Below are 19,425 nucleotides of genomic sequence, written 5' to 3' on the forward strand. Positions count from 1 at the left end.
AATATCCAGATCCATGCCTAGTGCGCACTTACTTATCTCCACTATATGCTTTTCTTTCCTAGAGAAGTTGCCGTAAGTTGTAATATTTCTAGAATTAACTACCATTATCATAACACAGTTTTTTGTAAAGACCTGAGGCAGATGAATGCAGTCAGATTAGCAGTGTTGACTTTCTAATGTTTTTTTTTCCCCTCCTTCTCTGTTAAAATAGCCATTTTAACCATTAGGTTTCTTAGGTGATGTTTTCAATTTTTCTCTGCAGAAAACTCTCTTCAGCCACCCTGGTCCTCACATTACCGCAGACAACTTCTAAAATCCTTACTAGAATTAAGTTCTTCTGCAGAGTATTTTGTAGAAGATAGACCAATGCCCAAGTTAGAAATAGAGAAGGAAATTGAATTAGGTAAGTATTATTGAATACATGTGCTTTTGCATATAACAGTATACAAATAAGTGATTTTTTAATAATTGACCTTGATGTTGGAGCACATACATGCCCTCGATTATAAGAAATAGCATTATAGAAGTTGACACATTGATAACTTCTTGTCCCAATAATGGTGGAAGTTATGTTTTCCCATCTTTCAATTTTTAGCAAGTAATTTTGAAAAGTATTGTAGATGCTACTAATTGGCAAATATATTAGTACTTCTCACCCTTAAACTAGGAGGTAAAGGCTAGAAGTCTATATATTCACAATAATATTTAAATTGATCAAACTTGCTCAACAGGTAATGAGGATTATTGTATTAAACAAGAATACCTAATATGTGAAGATTATAAGTTATTCTGGGTGGCTCCAAGAAATTCTGCAGAGTTAACCATAATCAAGGTAAGGCTGGTTCTTTGTCATTTCAGTTACCCTGTGGTTAATGTGAGTTGAAGAAATAACTTTGTCCTCATGATGCCATTAAATGCTTTTTAACTGTCTGTTAGCTACTTTCTAGGAAAATGAATAAATCATCAAGGACAGTTACCATTATAGGCCAGGATCAGATATGAGAAATGAGAAACTAGGGGTACATCTCTGTATGTCCAGATATACTAAGTAGTCTTTGTTATCTCTTTTGAGGAAATCTGGACTGGAATTTTCAGACCTGCTCTGATCTGGTCAAGTTATATTCTAGGTTTGGCAAATACAACCAGTGTCACCTTAAAGCTTTTATTCATCGCCATCATAGATAGTGACATTGCCTTTTTTATTGGGTATCCAGTTTCTTTGGATTTCATTTTTTCTTCCTTCTTGGTTTAATTTGCCATTCTTCTACCTCCAGGCTATACTCCCAGACCTATTTTTCTATTTTATTTGGAAACAGGGTCTCACTAAGTTGCTGAGAGCCTCACTAAGTAGCTGAGGCTGGCTTCGAACCCGTGTGATCCTCCTGTCTCAGCCTCCCAAGCGCGGGGATTACAAGCGTGTGCCACCATGCCTGGCTAATTTGCCATATTTTGAAGGAGCATATCCTTTAGTAACTTCTCAGGAAGGGATGGTTTATATCATTTCTGTTAACTTGTATGTCAGAAAATCTATATTTTGCATCTTCATTGATAGTTTGACTGGATTTAGAATTCTAAGTTAAAATTTTTTTTTATTGCTGGGCATGGTGATGCATATCTGCAATTCCAGTACTTGGGAGGTTACGGCAAGAGAATTGCAGGTTTGAGGCCAGCCTCAGCAACTTAGGAAGACCCTCAGCTACTTAGCAAGACCCTTTCCAAATGAAAAATAATAGAGGGCTGGGCTGTAGCTCAGAAGTAGAATACACCTGGGTTCAATCCATGGTACCACAAAAAAAAAAAAAAAAAGAATTTTGGTTTTCTTAGAATTTTGAAAAAGAATGTCATTATCTTTTGGCCTCTAGCCTTGCTTTTAAATTATTAAAGTTTTGTGTGGAACTCTTTCTCTCGCTCTCTGGATCTTATGTTTGTCCCAGGTGTTCTGAAATGTCATAATTACATATTTTGGTACAAGCATATTGTCACCTATGTGCTAGGCACTCGATGGCCATTTATTTTATTTTGTTTATTTTTGTAGTACTGGGAATTGAACTCCAAGCTAAACTCCATTTCTTTTTATTTTTGGTTTGAAACAGCGCCTCAGTAAGTAGCCGAGGCTGGCTGCAAGCCTGCCATCCTCCCAAGTCCTGAGATCCAGGCGTGTACCACAACAGCCAGCTCTCTCAATGGCCATTTCAAACCTGGAAACTTCTTCATTTCTGAAAATTTTTCCTCAAGGAAATTTTTATTTCAGTCAGCTGTGGTGAAAATAAAATCATTTTTTTATGAGGATATGGATTTTCCTGGATGGAACCTCTAAGTCTCTCACTCTTTTTCCCCTCTCCTATTTTCTATTTCTTTTTGCTTTACTTTTTGTAAGGCATTTGTCCCTTAGCGTCTGCAGGGGATTCATTCCGAGATCCTGCGTAGACACCAAAATCTGAGTCAAGTCCCTTATATAAAATGGTGTAGTACTTGTATGTGATAGCTTAAGTCATCTCTATGTTACTTATAATACCTGATCAGTATAAATGCTATGTGGATAGTTGCTTTACTATGTTGTTTAGGGAGTAACGATGAGAAAAACTTGCACAGGCTCGATACAGATGCTTTTTTTTTTTTTTAAGGTACTTGGAATTGAACGCAGGGGCATTTTACCTCTTAACTACACCCCTAGTCCTATTTTTTTATTCTTTATTTTGAAACAGGGTCTCACAAAGTCGCAGAGGGCCTCACTAAGTAGCTGAGGCTGACTGCAAACCTGCGATCCTCCCATCTCATCCTCCCAAGTACTGGAATTACAAATGTGCACCACCACACCCAGCTCAGATGCTTTGTGTGTGTGTGTGTGGGGGGGGAGTCTGGGGATGGAACCAGGGGCATCTGACCTCTGAGCTACACCCCTTGCTTTATTTTTTATTCTTTATTTTGAAACAGGGTCTCACTAAGTTGCGGAGGGCCTCACTAAGTAGCTGAGGCCCACGAACCACCATCCTCCAGACTCAGCCTCCCAAATGCTGGGATTACAAGCATGCACCACTATGCCCAGTCATGCATTTTTTTCCCCAAAATTTTTAAATATATTTCATGGTTAGTTTGATCCTCCAGTAAAGAACCTGGAGTTACAGAGATCCTGCTGTATTTTGTCAATTTTATTGCCAGTCTTTTTCTTTTTTTAATTTTTTTGTCTGTGTTTAATTTATAAGAGCTCTTTTTTTTAGTTCTCAAAATTATTTTTGTAGCATGCTCGCTTCGTTCAGAGATGGAATATTTTTTATTCCTTATCTCTCTGAGATACTGATGATGCTCTTTTCCCTCCCTGTATCGTTTCCTCCAATTTTTCACGTTTTTTAATTTTCATCTTTTGTGTGTGTGTGTGTGTGTGTGTGTGTGTGTGTGTGTGTGTGTGGTACTGAGGATGGAACCCAGAGGCCTTCTAACTCCTGGCTACACTCCCAGACCTATTTTATATTTTATTTGGAAACAGGGTCTATTAAGCCAGCTCAGGCTGGCTTCGAACCTGCGCGATCCTCCTGTCTCAGCCTCCCAAGCACGGGGATTACAAACGTGCGCCACCACGCCCGGCTCAATTTTCATCTTTTATATTCAAGCCTTTCTCTGAGTCTTTGGCTCTCTATTCAGTTTTAAATGTGGAACACTAAAAGTTAATTCAAAGCTCTGTGAATAATGAGAATGGTCCTTAACAACTGTGGGCTTCACTGCGGGATGATGTAGCTTGGTCATTTTCTTGGAACCTCCCCACCCCAATCTTTAAGTCTTTCTCTTGAGCTGATCAGATCCCCAAAGAAGACTTGTTGTTTTCTGCCTGGCACATATAAGCCGGTCTGCTACTTTTACGAAAATTGAGTGAAGAAATTAGACTGAAGAATGGAAGTGCAGGAAGGTACATGTTAACATTCGATACATACAGTTTTCCTGGTTTCTAGTGTCCTCTCCTCCAGAGTCCTGGTTTCTAGAGAGCCCATTTTGATATCCTCTAGGGAATACACTTCTGGTCTTTGGGAATAGAGACAGGACAGAACGTTGCTGGGCTGGGCTATACAAAGAGCAGTCTAATGTCTAATGTGTTCGTTCTCTCTCTCTCTCTCTCTCTCTCTCTCTCTCTCTCTCTCTCTCTCTCTCTTTCTCTCCCTTTGAACCACCCCCCCACTCTATTTTATTCTTTTTCTTTTTTCTTTCTTTCTTTCTTTCTTCCTTTTTTTTTTTTTTTGCATGGGTCTGGGAATGAAACCCAGGGGCATTCAACCTGCGAGCTACACCCTCTGCCTTATTTTTTATTTTGAAACAGGGTCTCACTAAATTGCAGAGGGCCTCACTAAGTAGCTGAGGCTGGCCGAGAACTGCCATCCTCCAGTCTCAGCCTCTTGAATGCTGGGATCACAAGGGTACACCATTACACCTGGCTATTCTTTATTTTGAAACAATGTCCCACTAAGTTGCAGAGGGCCTAAGTTACTGAGTCTAGCTAGGAACCTGTGGTTTCCTTGTCTCAACTTCCCAGGAACTGGGGTACTGGGATTAAAGGTGTGCACCACCACACTAACATCCTCTTATATGCCATCCAACCACTCTCATTTTACCTCTGCCCACAGCCTTACTTTCATAGGTAGTTTGGTACTGCCAGTTTTACAGGAAGGGGTCTTATATAAATGTGATTCCTCTTTTGTTTCCTCCACTCTTAGAAACGACTTTCCAGCCGGGCGTGGTGGCGCACGCTTGTAATCCCTACGCTTAGGAGGCTAAGACAGGAGGATCACGCAGGTTCGAAGCCAGACTAAGTACTTAATGAGGCTCTCAGCAACTTAGACCCCGTTTCCAAATAAAATATAAAATAAGTCTGGGAGTATAGCCCAGAGGTAGAAAGCCTCTGGGTTCCACCCCCAGTAACACACACACACACATACACACACACACACACACAAAAAGAAACAACGTTAATTGGGTCATCTAAGTAGATTCCTAACTCTTTTTGAGATTCCTAACTCTTTTTGTTATTGTGTCTTTTATTCTAGATTTATCCCCCAGTACTGGGGATGTAACCCAGGGGCATTCTACCTTCTAGCTATGCCCCCAGTTCTATTTTTTATTCTTTATTTTGAAACAGGGTCTCACTGAGTTGCAAAGGACCTCACTAAGTAGCTGAGGCTGGCCACGAACCACAATCCTGCAGTCTCAGCCTCCCAAATGCTGGGATTACAAGCATGCACCACCACGCCCAGCTTTATGCCTTTTTAAATGTTCCTTTACAATTATTTTTGTTGAGATATCAGAAAGGCTGGAAGTTCCAGAATGTGTTTTCAATCTGCCAACCATAGCCATGCATTCTAGCTGCTCTTAACCCCCCACAACCCCTGCTGTGGTTCTGGGGATTGAACTCAGGGGCATTCTTCCTCTTACCTACACCCCCAGTCCTTTTATTCTAATTTTGTTTTGTTTTGTTTTGTTTGTAAGTCTGGGGCTGGAACCTAGAGGCATTCGAACTCCGACTTAGACCCCTTCTCTATTTTGTATTCTTTATTTTGAAACAAGGTCTCAGTAAGTTGCAAAGGGCCTCACTAAGTAGCTGAGGCTGTCCACGAACTATGATCCTCTAGTCTCAGCCTCCCAAATGCTGGAATTGCAAGCGTGCACCACCTCGCCCGGCTTCCTTTTATTTTTATTTTGAAGCAGAGTCTTACTAGGTCGATGAGAGTCCCACTACCTGCTAAGGCTGTCATTGAACCTGCCATTCTCCTGTGTCAGCCTCCTGTACTGGGATTTACAAGTGTGTGCCACCATGCTCACCTTTAACTGCTCTTATTTTTAAATAATTTACAGGTATCCTCTCAGCCTGTGCCATGGGACTTCTATATCAACCTCAAGTTAAAAGAGCGTGTAAATGAGTGTGACCAGTTTTGCAGGTGTTATCAATACCAGGATGGATGTATGGTTTGGTACCAATACATAAACTGCACCACCATTCAGGTTTGCAACAATACCTATTCTCAACTACGCTCAATACTAGTTTTCTAACAGAAAAAAATTGTGCTCCATTTAGCAGAGTTTAAAACAAAATTCTGTCAATATTCTAGCAGTAGATGGATTAAATTATAAGTTAAAAGCATTGAACACCCCCCCCCCCACAGGTCATTTTGATCAAGGACCTCTTTGGTTTTTTATTTGGTTTTGTTTTTAACTCTTCATTTTGACCAAAAAAGGAGATAGAATTATGCAACGAACGCCCATGAACTAGTCATCTAACTAGAATAATAATCAGCTTATAGATACTCTTGTTTTACTTACTTGTACTACAATAATTTTAAAATTCAGTGAGGCTAGGCCAGTGCTGGGTCCTCCAGGGCTGGGATCGGAGCCTGCCGAGGGGTTAGGCCGATGCCGGGGCCAACGGCTGGCATCAGAGCCTACCGTGAGGCAGGGACGGTGCTGAGGTCTCCGAGACCAGGATCGGAGCTTGCCGAGGGGTTAGGCCAGTGCTGAGGCCAGTGAGGCCGGGATCGGAGCCTGCCATGAGGCAAGGCCAGTGCTGGGGCCTCCAACGCCAGGATCGGAGCCTGCCAAGGGGTTAGGCCGATGCCGGGGCCAGCGGCCAGCATCGGAGCCTGCTGTGAGGCAAGGCCGGTTCTGGGGCCTCCAAGGCCGGGATCGGAGCCTGCCGAGGGGTTAGGCCGGTTCCGGGGCCAGCGGCTGGCATCGGAGCCTTCCGTGAGGCAAGGCCACTACTGAGGCCTCCGAGGCCAGGATCGGAGCCTGCCGAGGGGTTAGGCTGGTGCCGAGGCCAGCAAGGCCAGGATCGGAGCCTGCCATGAGGCAAGGCCAGTGCTTGAGCCTCCAAGGCCAGGATTGGAGCCTGCCGAAGGGTTAGGCTAGTGCCGGGGCCAGCGAGGCTGGGATCGGAGCCTGCTGTGAGGCAAGGCCAGTGCTGGGGCCTCCGAAGCCAGAATCGGAGCCTGCCGAGGGGTTAGGCCGGTGCCGAGGCCAGCGGCCGACATTGGAGCCTGCTGTGAGGCAAGGCCGCTACTGAGGCCTCTGAGGCCAGGATCGGAACCTGTCTTGAGGCTAGGTTGGTGCTGGGGCCACCGAGGCCGGGATCGGAGCCAGCTGAAGGGTTAGGCCGGTGGCGGGGCCAGCGAGACCAGAATTGGGGCCTCCCATGAGGCAAGGCCGCTGTTTGAGCCAGTGAGGTCTGGATCAGTCCACCGTGTAGTCAGGCCACTACAGGGGCTGTCAAGAGTGGGATCGGTGCTTGCAACGCGGCATGCACAGAGAAATATCGCAGAAAAAAAATACCAGAGGCTTCCCCTAATCAGCAATAACTAGGAGGAAAGGGGCAACAGGAAGAGGTCGAGCTATAGAAAGGGCCCTATAGTGAAGCAATTAAGGTGACTAATCAGAGGGTATGTGTTTAAAACGTAGGAGGTACATAAACAAATTTATCAAAGTTAATCAGCAAACAAGCATGGGATCGAGGGAGGGGGTGGGAATGGGATGGGGGCTGGATGAGGGCTAATTGGATGATGTGTGCTTGTATATCCTCTCAAGTCTTGTATTCAAATGTGATGTATGATTACAATGCACCAATAAAAATAATTTAAAAACATAAAACTCAGACACAACATACCACTTTTTTTATTTAGCATTGTTTTTTCAGTGCCACGGCCTCACAGATACCAGGCATCTTACCACTGAGCTGCACCCCCAACACTGGCATGTTCTTAAGAAGTTTTTTTGTGGTACTGGGGATGGAACCCAGGGGCTTTCTACTTCTGGGCTACACTCCCAAACCTACTTTATATTTTATTTGGAAACAGGGTCTCACTAAGTTGCAAAGGGCCTCACTAAATAACTGAGGCTGGCTTCAAACCTGCATAATCCTCCTGTCTCAGCCTCCCAAGTACTGGTATTACAAGCGTGTGCCACAACGCCCAACTTTGCTGCAGATTTTGATAGTAATATGAATGTTTTAACATGATTGGGCTGCAAGTATTTTATTTTTATTTTTTGTGTTACTGGGGGTGGAACCCAGGGTCTTTCTACTTCCAGGCTATACTCCCAGACCTATTTTATACTCTTTTTGGAAACGGTCTCAAAGTTGCTGAAAGCCACACTAAGTAGCTGAGGCTGGCTTTGGACCTGTGCAATCCTCCTATCTTAGCCTCCCAAGTGCTGGGATTACAACTGCTTTGAGGCTGAGACAGGAGAATCACACAGGTTCAAAGCCAGCTTCAGCTACTTAGTGAGGTTTTCAGCAACTTAGTGAGACCCTCTTTCCAAATAAAAAAATATAAAATAGGTCTGGGAGTATAGCCTGGAGGTAGAAAGCCCCTGGGTTCCACCCCCAGTACCACAAAAAAAACCCCCACAAAACTTTATCCAGTATCTCATTAAATTTTTACACTAAGCTAGGCGTGGTGGCACACGCTTGTAATCCCCGCACTTGGGAGGCTGAGACAGGAGGATCGCACAGGTTCAAAGCCAGCCTCAGCTACTTAGTGAGGCTCTCAAAAACTTAATGAGACCCTGTTTCCAAATAAAATATAAAACAGGTTTGGGGGTATATCCCAGAGGTAGAAAGCCCCTGGGTTCCACCCCCAGTACCACCAAAAAATTTTTAAAAAAATCTTTTTTACACTAAGCCAAGAATGGTGGCGTAGGTTTGTAATCCCAGTTACAAACTGAGACAGGAGGATCACAGGTTCCAGGCCAGCCTCAGCTGCTTAGTGAGACCTTGTTTCAGAATAACGAATAAAAATAGGTCTGGGAGCCAGGCATGGTGGGTTCAATCCCTAGTACAAAAAAAGAAAAATCTTAAAGGAGATTGTAGTGTTGTTAAAACTATAACATTAGAAAAATAAAAGGGAAAAAAATAAACCTGGAACATAGTCAACATTGTAGTAGAGAACTGAAAAGAAAGTTACAGTGCAGCAGTTATCAAGCTATTGAGTATTTGCACCAACTTGAGAAATCGTTTTTCGTTCTTCTATTTTCAGGATCTTCTCCAACACAGTGAATTTATTACCCATGAAATAACAGTGTTGATTATTTATAACCTCTTGACAATAGTGGAAAAGCTACACAAAGCGGAAATAGTTCATGGAGATTTGAGTCCAAGGAGTCTAATTTTAAGAAACAGGTTGGTCGGTCTTTTTAATTTTCTTATAATTATCAGCTTTCTTTTATGATTTGGATAGTTGCCATATTTTCATGCCTTTTAATGAATGCAGTATCTGTGAATACAGAGACTATTTGCTACATTAAAGTCAATAACATTGATAATAGTTTAAAAGAATCCATAGAAAAAACACAACTTTGTAAGACCCCATTGCAAAATAAAAAAATAAAATAGGGCTGGGGATGTGACTCAAAGGTAAAATGCCCCAGTTCAATCTTTAGTACCAAAATAAAAAATTAGAAATGCCTACTAATGCTGTTTCGTTACATTAACATAATGCTTTTTCTCCTTGAATTTGTTGATGTGATAAGTTGTACTGTAGTGTTTAGAACAGAATGATGTTGCTGCAAGAATTCTTGAACTAATAAACCAGTGGAATAAAAATAAAGACCTCCCCAAAAGAAAAAAAAAACATTGGCTGGGTATGGTGGCGCACGCTTGTAATCCCCGCGCTTGGGAGGTGGAGACAGGAGGATCGCGCAGGTTTGAAGCCAGCCATGCTGGCTTAAGAGACCCTGTTTCCAAAAAAAAAAAATAGGTCTGGGAGTGTAGCCCGGAGGTAGAAGAACTTCCAGGAACCCCAGTACCACCAAAAACAAAACAAGACAAAACCAAAAAAAAAACAACACATTGAGGAAATACATAAACTTAAAAGGTTTACTTCTGAGTATTGTGATGACTCATGTAACAAATATAAATAGCCAGGCATAGTGGCACACACTTGTAATCCCAGTACTTGGGAGGCTGAGGCCTCCACAATTTAGTAAGGCCCTGTTTCAAAATAAAGAGTAAAAAATAGGGTTGGGGTGTAGCTTGGAGGTAGAATGCCCCTGGTTTCCACCCCTCGTACCCCCCCCAAAAAAGTCATATGATAATCCCAACGCTGTGTATTGGTTAAACAGTTAACCTTTCTAAGGTCATTAGTATTACAGAATACTAAGGCCTAGAATTCAGTCCACCTTTTTTTTTTGACTACTTAACCTGTAATAAGACTAAATTATACTTGGCATGGAAATGAAAAGAACCCTCAATGTATTTCTGTAATTATAACCAAAAGAACTAGTGAATCCCACCTTCTTTCTTGAGATAGCAGCATCACCCTCCCTTTACTTCCTCCCTTATGGGAGGTAAGTGCTCTACCACGGAGCTGTATTCCCAGCTTTTTGTTTGTTTGTTTGTTTTTGTTTTGAGACAGGATCTTCCCAGTTGCCAGGTGGCCTGGAACTTTACAGTCTGTGCCGCCACCCCCGCTGAGATTGCAGTCTTAATGGCTTCCTCAGGCCTAGTGTAGCAGCTTTTCTTATCCAGGGCACCTAAGGTATTTTGAATGAGCTCATTCTTTGTGCAGGTCTGTTCCAAGCATTGCAGGATGTGTTATAGCCCTCCTTCCCATAACTTAGTGCAAGTAATATTACTCCAGCCATTATGACCTGAAATTTTCTTTTACATTTTCAAATGTGGGAATTCCTACTATTGTTTTTATTTTCACCTTATTTACAATACTAAAAGTTCAGAAGACAGTGCTAAAGCTTTCAGGGCTGTAGAAATTGGAGGCAGAGGCATTTTCAGGCATTTCCTATACTTTTTAGAATATGACAATTTTTGCCCTATGTATTCAGATAGCTCTTCTCAACCACCAGAGTTCAGGAAAGCATATGAGTCTGTCCAAGGGACATTGCCTTCTATTTTGTCTTTACTTATCAAATTTGGCAGAAAATTTCATGTAGATTCATAAGAAATTAAAAGCCAGAACCTTTTGAATCACTTCTGTTTTTACATATTTTTATTTAAAAAATGAGATCTAAAAAAACGGAAAAGTTCCACCAGTTGCAATGAGTTAGTTAGTAGCTGATGAAAGGTCTAGTGAATTAATTCTCAGCTAGAACATTATGTCATTTACAGGGAAATGGATGGAACTGGAGAACATTATGCTAAGTGAGACTAGTCAGTCACAGAAAGTAAGAAATCGGATGCTCTCCTTAATATATGGAAACTAGGGAGAAAACATGTAGGAGGAACTCTAGATGAGGAAGGAGAAACCTTGGATGAGCAAATAAGGCGACCTAACTGGGTGATGGGGGTGGGGAGAGCAATTCCCTAATGTACATGATATGTTCACAAACACATCAAAGTCAATCACTAAGCCAAACATGAAGAGGAGAGAGGGAGGAGGGAATGGGGAGAGACTGGGGAGAGCTAAATGAGTGATGTGTGCATGAAGATACTCCATTAAGATGTATGGCTACAATGCACCAATAAAAAAATTTTTTTTAAAGTTCTTAGCTGAGCATGGTAATACGTGTCTGTAACCCCAGTACTTGGGAGGCTGAAACAGGAGGATTATAGGTTTGAGGGAGGTTCAGCAAGTAGACAGACTCATCAACCTAGTAAAGGACCTATTTGGGGGGAAAAAGGGGGGGGGGACTAGGGTTATGGCTTGGAGGTAGAATGACCCTGGGTTTTAATACCAGTACCATAGAAAATATAAAATTCTGAAATGATTATTATTTTATTATAGCCAAAAAAAAAAAATAGGTTGTATCTTATGCCAAGAAAAAATAGAAAGTTGTAAATTTTAAAACAAAATCATTGTGTGCAGTAGAAGCATATGATTAAATTAGCTGAAGCTTGTATTTGGTGATATGGGGCCTGAACCTATATCTATCAGGAGAAAATGGAGCAAAACAGACAGAAGGAACACATAAAATTCATCTTTTCTCTCAAATAGTTTTTATATCTCCTCAGAGAATAGCCTTATTGCGTGAAATATAGTTAATCGGTAGTGAATTTGTTATATTCTTATAGGAAATAACTGGAATTACTAGAAACAGGAAATTTTATAATATACATAGCACTTTACCAAGAAACAGCCTTATATTGTTTATGTGTGTGTGTGTGTGCTTAGTTTTTTCTTTTTGTGGTACTAAAGATTGAACCCAGGAGCATTCTACACCCTCAGACCTAATTTTTTAATTATTTTGAAATGATCTCACTGAGTTGCCGAAGATCTCACTTAAGTAGCTGAGGCTGGCTTTGAACCTGTGATTTTCCTGTCTCAGCCTCCCAAGTACTAGGATTACAAGTATAAGGCCGGGCATGGTGGCACACACCTGTAATCCCAGTACTTGGGAGGCTGAGACAGGAGGATCGCAGGTTCACAGCCAGCCTCAGCTGCTTAGGTGAGATCCTCCACAACTTAGTGAGACCTTGTTTCAGAATAAAGACAAAAAAACAAAACTAGGGCTGAGGGTGTAGCTCAGAGGTAGAATGCCCCTGGGTTCCTCCCCAGTGCTGCAAAAAAAAAAAAAAGCTCTAGAAGATGGAACCTCGATGTTTGGAAAGCTCATCAAGAAAGGCGGTAACACAGACCAGTGTAGTGGCCCACGCTTGTAATCCCAGTACTTACGAAGCTGAGACAGGAGGATCGCAGGTTCAAAGACAGCCTCGGCAATTAGTGAGACTTCCAGCAGCTTATCAAGACCCTGTTTCCAAATAATAAAACAGGGCAGGGGGTATAGATACAGATGTACTTTAGATATACTTTGTGTCTCCAAGCTGACCTCTGAGCTGTTGAATAGCCCTGGGTTCAGTTTCCAGCACCACAAAAGGAGCTTTGACACCTTTAGGACTTCAATTCCTTCCATCGTAATTCCTCTCAGTGTATAATTGCTATTATATGGGGTTTTATTTTGTTTTGTTTGTGATGCTGGAGATTGAACCCAGGGGATGCCCTACCACTGAACTGTATCCCTAGGCCATTTTTATATTTTGAAGACAGATTCTTGCTGAGTTACTCTTAGGTTGAACTTAAGACCCTTCTGCCCCAGCCTTCTGAGTAGCTGGAATCACAGGCTGTGCAGCATGCCCAGCTGTTGCTATAAGCTTTGATGTGCACATTACAGAATAGAAACCTTCACTCTTCTTTCAGTACTTCCCATCTAGCATCAAAAATTGAAAGTTTTCTGAGGTGGCCATGCACTGTGATTTACACTCTGTGTCACCTAACTGACCGTAACATTCCGCTCTCTGGTGGACCCTGCCATGGTTCCTGTGCGTCTGTTTTCATAACATCCACTGGGGGGTGCTGTCGGCATAGCGAACACATACCTGCAGTTCTTTTTTTTTAACGTAAGCTCTTCAGCTTCTTTCATGGCCTGTTTTTATGATCTTTCTCTTAAATCGCCCTCAGAATCCACGATCCCTATGACTGCAATGAGAACAGTCAAGCTTTGAAGATAGTGGACTTCTCCTACAGCGTTGACCTTAGAGTACAGCTAGATGTTTTTACCCTCAGTGGTTTTCCGACGCTACAGATTCTGGAAGGACAAAAGATCGTGGCTAACTGTGCTTCTCCCTATCAGGTAAGTGCAAAACAAGCCTAAGCAATATGAAGACGTTTCTTAATCTTTATTGACTCTCCTAGAATAGATAACCTAGTTTTCAAGTACTGTAGCACCAAGTCAATGGAAACATACCATTTTTCTGTCACAACACTGAAGAATACACACATATGTATACACATGACTTAACTCAGTAACCTAAGTGCTAGGGCCATTTCTACTACTTGCTGTCCATATGATCTTCTATAGGTCATTTTCTCTGACCTTCTCTATAAAACAAAGACAATGGTCTCTATTCTTTTTCTTTTTTTTTTTTTTTTTTTTCTTTTTGTGGTGGTACTGGGGTTCCTGGAAGCCCTTCTACTTCCAGGCTACACTCCCAGGCCTATTTTATTTTTGGAAACAGGGTCTCTTAAGCCAGCGCGGCTGGCTTTGAACCAGCGCGATCCTCCTGTCTCCGCCTCCCAAGCGTGGGGATTACAAGCGTGCACCACCACGCCCGGCATTCTGTTCTTTATATATCAACATTGTCAGAATTAAATGCAATTATGTACATGGAAAGAACATAAGGACAAATGTTATATGTTGGCATTATATGCAAAAATCAAAGTCAGCTGAGCATGGTGGCTGTTTCAAAATAAAGAATAAATAGCCAGGCGTGGTACCACACATTTGTAATTCCAGCATTTGGGAGGCTGAGACAAGAGGATCACGGTTTGAAGACAGCCTCAGCTACTACTGCCAGGCCTGGTGGTGCACACTTGTAATCCCAGCATTTGGGAGGCTGAGACAGGAGGACTGCAATTTGTGGCCAGCCTCAGGTACTTAGTGAGGCCCTTTGCAACTCAGTGAGACCCTGTTTCCAAATGAAGAATAGAAAATCGGGCTCGGGTGTAGCTCGGAGGTAGAATGCCCTGGGTTTCATCCCCAGTGCCACAATAAATAAACAGATAAATAAATAATTAAATAAATAAAAAATAGGGCTGAGGATATAGCTCCTAGCCTGGGCATGTAGAATGCCCTGGGTTCCTTCCCCAGCACCACACACACAGAAGTCACAAAGTAAACTTAGTTATGGTCTGTGATGCATCCCACATAAAAGCTTCCATGATGGAGCAGAGCGGCACTTGAGCTTATGGTGCTTTTGTGATTTCAGGTGGACCTCTTTGGTGTAGCAGATTTAGCACATTTACTGTTGTTCAAGGAGCACCTACAGGTCTTCTGGGATGGGTCCCTCTGGAAACTTAGCCAAAATACTTCTGAGTAAGTAGTGATCATTTCAGAGTCTTCACCTGTGCACATAATTTTCTCTGTTTTGGGTACAATATCTGCTTTAGTAACGTTAGGTTTTTTTTCTTTCTTTCTTTCTTTTTGGTGGTACTGGGGTTCCTGGAAGCCCTTCTACCTCTGGACTACACTCCCAGACCTATTTTATGTTTTTATTTGGAAACAGGGTCTCTTAAGCCAGCGCAGCTGACTTCGAACCTGTGCGATCCTCCTGTCTCTGCCTCCCAAGCTCAGGGAATAAAAGCGTGCGCCACCACGCCCGGCCTAACATTAAGTTTCTTAAGCCAAATGCCACGATTCTGGTCACCTCAGCCCATTTTCAGTAGGGTATCAGCAGGTTAAAGATGGAGGATAAAGGAATTGTTAATTGAAAATAAGTCTCAAGCTGGGAGCAGTGGTGCACACCGGTAAACCCAGTACTTGGGAGGCTGATATAGGAGGAATGTAAGTTGGAGGCCAGCCTTAGCAACTTAGACCCTTTCAAAATAAAAAGGCTGGAGGTAGCCAGGCGTGGTGGGCATGGTTGTAATCCCAGCATTTGGGAGGCTGAGACTAGAGGATCGCAGTTCGTGGACAGCCTCAGCTACCTAGTGAGGCTCTTTGCAACTCAGTGAGACCCGGTTTCAAAATAAAGAATAAAAAATAGGGCAGGGGTGTAGTTTGGAGGCAGAATGCCCCTGTGTTCAATCCCCAAACACACACACACACACACACACACACACACACACACACACACAGGCTGGGAGTATAGCTCAGAAGTGGACCAACCCTGAGTTTTATCCCCAGTATAAAAAAAAAAAGTCTCTGAACCTAGGTATATTATATAGACAACCAGTATGGAAACTTCTCTGTTTAAAAGTATTAATAGAAGCATTTTGGAAGAATAATTTTCTCACCTTTTGATGTTAATCTTAAGCCCCTTTTTAATACCTGTGTTATCGGAAGCTAATAAGCATCTCTTGACAAGAGTTAAGTTTCTGCATTATATGCTGATTTCAGGCTATTATTTATTTAATGCGTGGGTAAAACCAAGCCAGAGAACGGAATCTCCTGATGAAGAAGTAAATGAGTTTTCAGTGAGAGCTGCTGGTCTCAGAGCTTAGTACTCCCTCAAGCCCGCTCGGGATGCGTTACGTAACTTGTGTCCCACTTCAGCTTATCCTTGGTAGTAGCTTCCTAGCATAAGCTTACAGTTTATGACTTATTGATACATTCTTTGGTTTAGGGAAAAACACATTGAAGATTTAACACTCCTCCTCTTATTCCTCCCAAGTCTTTGAGTTGCACTTTTTCCTCATTTAATTTAGAATTTGACTAGTCATATTTGTCTCTTACATATATTTTTGTTGTGTATATGGAACTGGGATTAAACCCAGGCCTTGTGCATGTTAGGTAAGTGCTTTACCACAGAGCTACATCCCTAGCCTTCTTATATGCACTTTTAAATAGGTTTGAGCTGAGCTGGGTGTGGTGGCGCAGGCTTATAATCCTAGCATTCGGGAGGCTGAGACAGGAGGATGTGGTTTGCAGCCAGCCTCAGCTACTTAGTGAGGCCTTTGCAACTCAGCAAGACCCTGTTTCAAAAAAAAGGGTAAAAAATAGGGCTGGGGATGTAACTCGAGGTAGATGCCCCTGGGTTCAATTCCCAGTACTGCAAAAAAAAAAAAAAAATAGGTTTGAGCTGGGCGTGGTGGTGCATGCCTGTAATCCCAGTACTTGGGAGGCTGACACAGGAGGATCGCAGACAGGCTCAGAGACCATATCAACAAGTAGTGAAACTCTCAGCAACTTAGCATGACCCTGTTTTTAAAACAAAAAACAAAAAGGGCTGGAGATGTAGCTTAGATGTAGAATGCCCCTAAATTCAAAACAAGCCAAGTACCACAAAATGCAAAAAAAAAGCCTTAAGCCATTCACACTTTTTAATGGTACATGCTTATAATCTCAGAGATTGAGAGCAGGAGACAGGAGGATCGAGGGGCCAAAGCCAGCCTCAGCAATTTAGCAAGACTCTGTTTTAAATAAAAAATAAACAAAGGACTGGGGATATAGCCTAGAGGCAGAATGTCATCCCCTCCCCAAATAAAGGCCAGAGGACAGTCAGGCATCTCCAGTTAGCTATCCAGGTACATGTCACAGATACGGAGCAGTAGGTGTGGTCAGTTGGGGTTTCCTACAAAAACAGTAAGCAGAGGTAGAAACAGCATAGATCCAAGCAGATTACTTGAATCAATTTAGGAGTGTGGGGGGCAGACACTGAGATGAACCTAGAAACATTGTATCTCTCAAGCCATATCCCCAGCCCTATTTTATTTTTATTTGGAAACAGGGTCTGTAGGATGATGAGAGTCCATTACTTGCTGGGGCTGACCACAAACCTGTGACGCTCCTGCCTCACACTCTCGAGTACTGATTGCAAACATGCACCACCATGCCCGGCTAAATTTAGGTTTCTTAGAGAATTGTAAAGATGATAAAGCACTGGGGTAGAAGGAGCTGTCATCTCTTTAATAACCAAGACTCTTGAAAAGTTAGAAAGGAAAAGCAAAACTTTGTACTCTATTTTTAGGAAAAAAAAAAAAAGCGTCCTATCTTAGTTTACAGAGGAAGTTTGTAGAGTTAGATGAGAGAATCTCTTGTTCTTTCTGCTGTTGAATTTCGACTTTTCCCACTATAGCATGCTCTTTTTGTGGTTCTTCCCTGAGCTCTCAAACAATTATTTGAATGACCCCACCCCTAGAGTTTTAGGTATTACTTTAAGTATCTTGGTGCATAAATGTACCTCTGAGTTCAAAGAAATTCTAATTTTCATATACCTAATTTTGATGGATATGGCTTTGTATTTTTAGGCTAAAAGATGGTGAATTGTGGAATAAATTCTTTGTGCGGATTCTGAATGCCGGTGATGAGTCCACGGTGTCTGTCCTGAGGGAACTTGCAGCAGAAATGAACGGGGTTTTTGATACCACATTCCAGAGTCACCTGAACAAAGCTTTATGGAAGGTAGGGCAGTTAATTAGTCCTGGAGCTTTGCTCTTCCAGCAAGATCGGCCGTCAAGCCTCTCACAGATTCCTGCCTGAAATCGGTGCTGGGATTGTAGAGGGTCTGTATATGCTGTGATTTTAACTTCGGGAACACTATCAACACTCTACTTTTTAGTAGAGATATATTTCTAAGTAACAGGCATTTTTAACTAGACCTTATCTCACTGTAAGAAAGCTGTTTTATTCCATGAAAAATGGGCACTTTGTTGTCATTTAATCCTCTTGTCTCTATTTCCCCTGCACCTTTCTCTTGTAATTTGTAACATGTACTCTTATTGTTAACCATGTTTTTATAAATAATAAAACAGTATTTGTTAAATTTGTGCTTCAAACATTTCATCTACTTTTTGCAAACTACCATAACAAATGGTTTAATTTTGTAGAGAGGACTATTTTACCATGGAAATAGATTTGGAACAATTAACATAGGGTTATAAGACAGAATAGACAACCGTTTCTTTAGGTGTTTTTTGTTGTTGTTGTTGTTGTTGTTGTTGTTGTTGTTTTTGGGTTTGTTTGTTTGTTTGTTTGTTTGTTTTTTGTGGTACTGGGGATGGAACCCAGGGGCCTTCTACCCCTGGGCTACATTCCAGACCTATTTTATATTTAGGTGTTCTTGACCTCCCAGGAAATGGTCTAGATTGGAAAGTAGGTAAAGAGCCAAATTGTCTTAAATTTCAAGTAGCAAAATTATATTTTGTATGTGCGTATCATTTATATTTTAATGTTTTCACTTTTTTTGTGTGATACTGAGGGGGTGGGACCCCAGGGGCATTCTACCTCCGAGCTATACCTCCAGCTATATTTTTTATTCTTTATTTGGAAACAGGGTGTCACTGAGTAGCTGAGGCTGAAACCAAACCACAATCCTCCTGTCTCCGCCTCCCAAATACTGGGATTACAAGCATTTACCACCATGCCTGGCTAATGTTTTCACTTTTATCCACCAACCCTTGCTCTACTATATATATAATCTACTATATATATAGTATATATATATATATCTACTTAGATATATATAGTAGATATATATATATCTACTTAGATATATATAGTAGATATATATATAGTATATATTATATAATCTACTAGCAGTGCTGCTACTGAGTGTCTTGATTAGGAAAAGATTTGGAAAAGGGTTTAGTAACCTTTTAGAAATGGAATAATAAGCCGGGCATGGTAGTGCACATTTATAATCCCAGTACTTGGGAGACCAAGACAATTGCAGGTTCTCAACCAGCCTTAGCTACTTAGTGAGGCCCTCTGCAACTTAGTGAGACCCTGTTTCAAAATGAAGAATAAAAAATAGGGCTGGGGTGTAGCTCAGAGGTAGAATGCCCCTGGGCCCATCCCCAGTACTGCAAAGAAAAAAAAGAAAAATTGAATAATAACCATTCTTTTATTCCATGCAGACTGAATTAGATTAAGAAAGGATCAGTGAAACAGTAATATAGGATCTTGTTTAGAAGATTTGAGGAAGCAGGTCAGAATAAAAAGATAACTTTGGCCAGGTGTTGTGGAGGCTAGGACAGAAGGATCACACAGGTTCAGAGCCAGCCTCAGCTA

At 41.8% G+C, this 19,425-nt stretch overlaps 1 protein-coding gene across 3 annotated transcripts in view; it reads left to right on the forward strand.

The window, feature by feature from the left end:
• BUB1B (BUB1 mitotic checkpoint serine/threonine kinase B) overlaps positions 1 to 17,895 on the forward strand; it is a gene marked incomplete at its 3' end in the record, with an annotated part of 61,473 nt that extends 43,578 nt beyond the window's left edge. For all 3 annotated transcript variants that reach the window (XM_080707963.1, XM_080707964.1, XM_080707965.1), the window contains exons 16-22: positions 263 to 403; positions 732 to 832; positions 5,836 to 5,982; positions 9,006 to 9,148; positions 13,377 to 13,548; positions 14,684 to 14,790; positions 17,664 to 17,895. In XM_080707963.1, coding sequence (XP_080564089.1) covers positions 263 to 403; positions 732 to 832; positions 5,836 to 5,982; positions 9,006 to 9,148; positions 13,377 to 13,548; positions 14,684 to 14,790; positions 17,664 to 17,895 — 1,043 coding nt within the window. The remainder of the gene's footprint in view (positions 1 to 262; positions 404 to 731; positions 833 to 5,835; positions 5,983 to 9,005; positions 9,149 to 13,376; positions 13,549 to 14,683; positions 14,791 to 17,663) is intronic.
• Between the last annotated feature and the right edge of the window lie 1,530 nt (positions 17,896 to 19,425).

The sequence above is a fragment of the Muscardinus avellanarius genome, assembly GCF_963383645.1.
Source record: "Muscardinus avellanarius genome assembly, chromosome: 12".
Classification (NCBI taxonomy): domain Eukaryota; kingdom Metazoa; phylum Chordata; class Mammalia; order Rodentia; family Gliridae; genus Muscardinus; species Muscardinus avellanarius.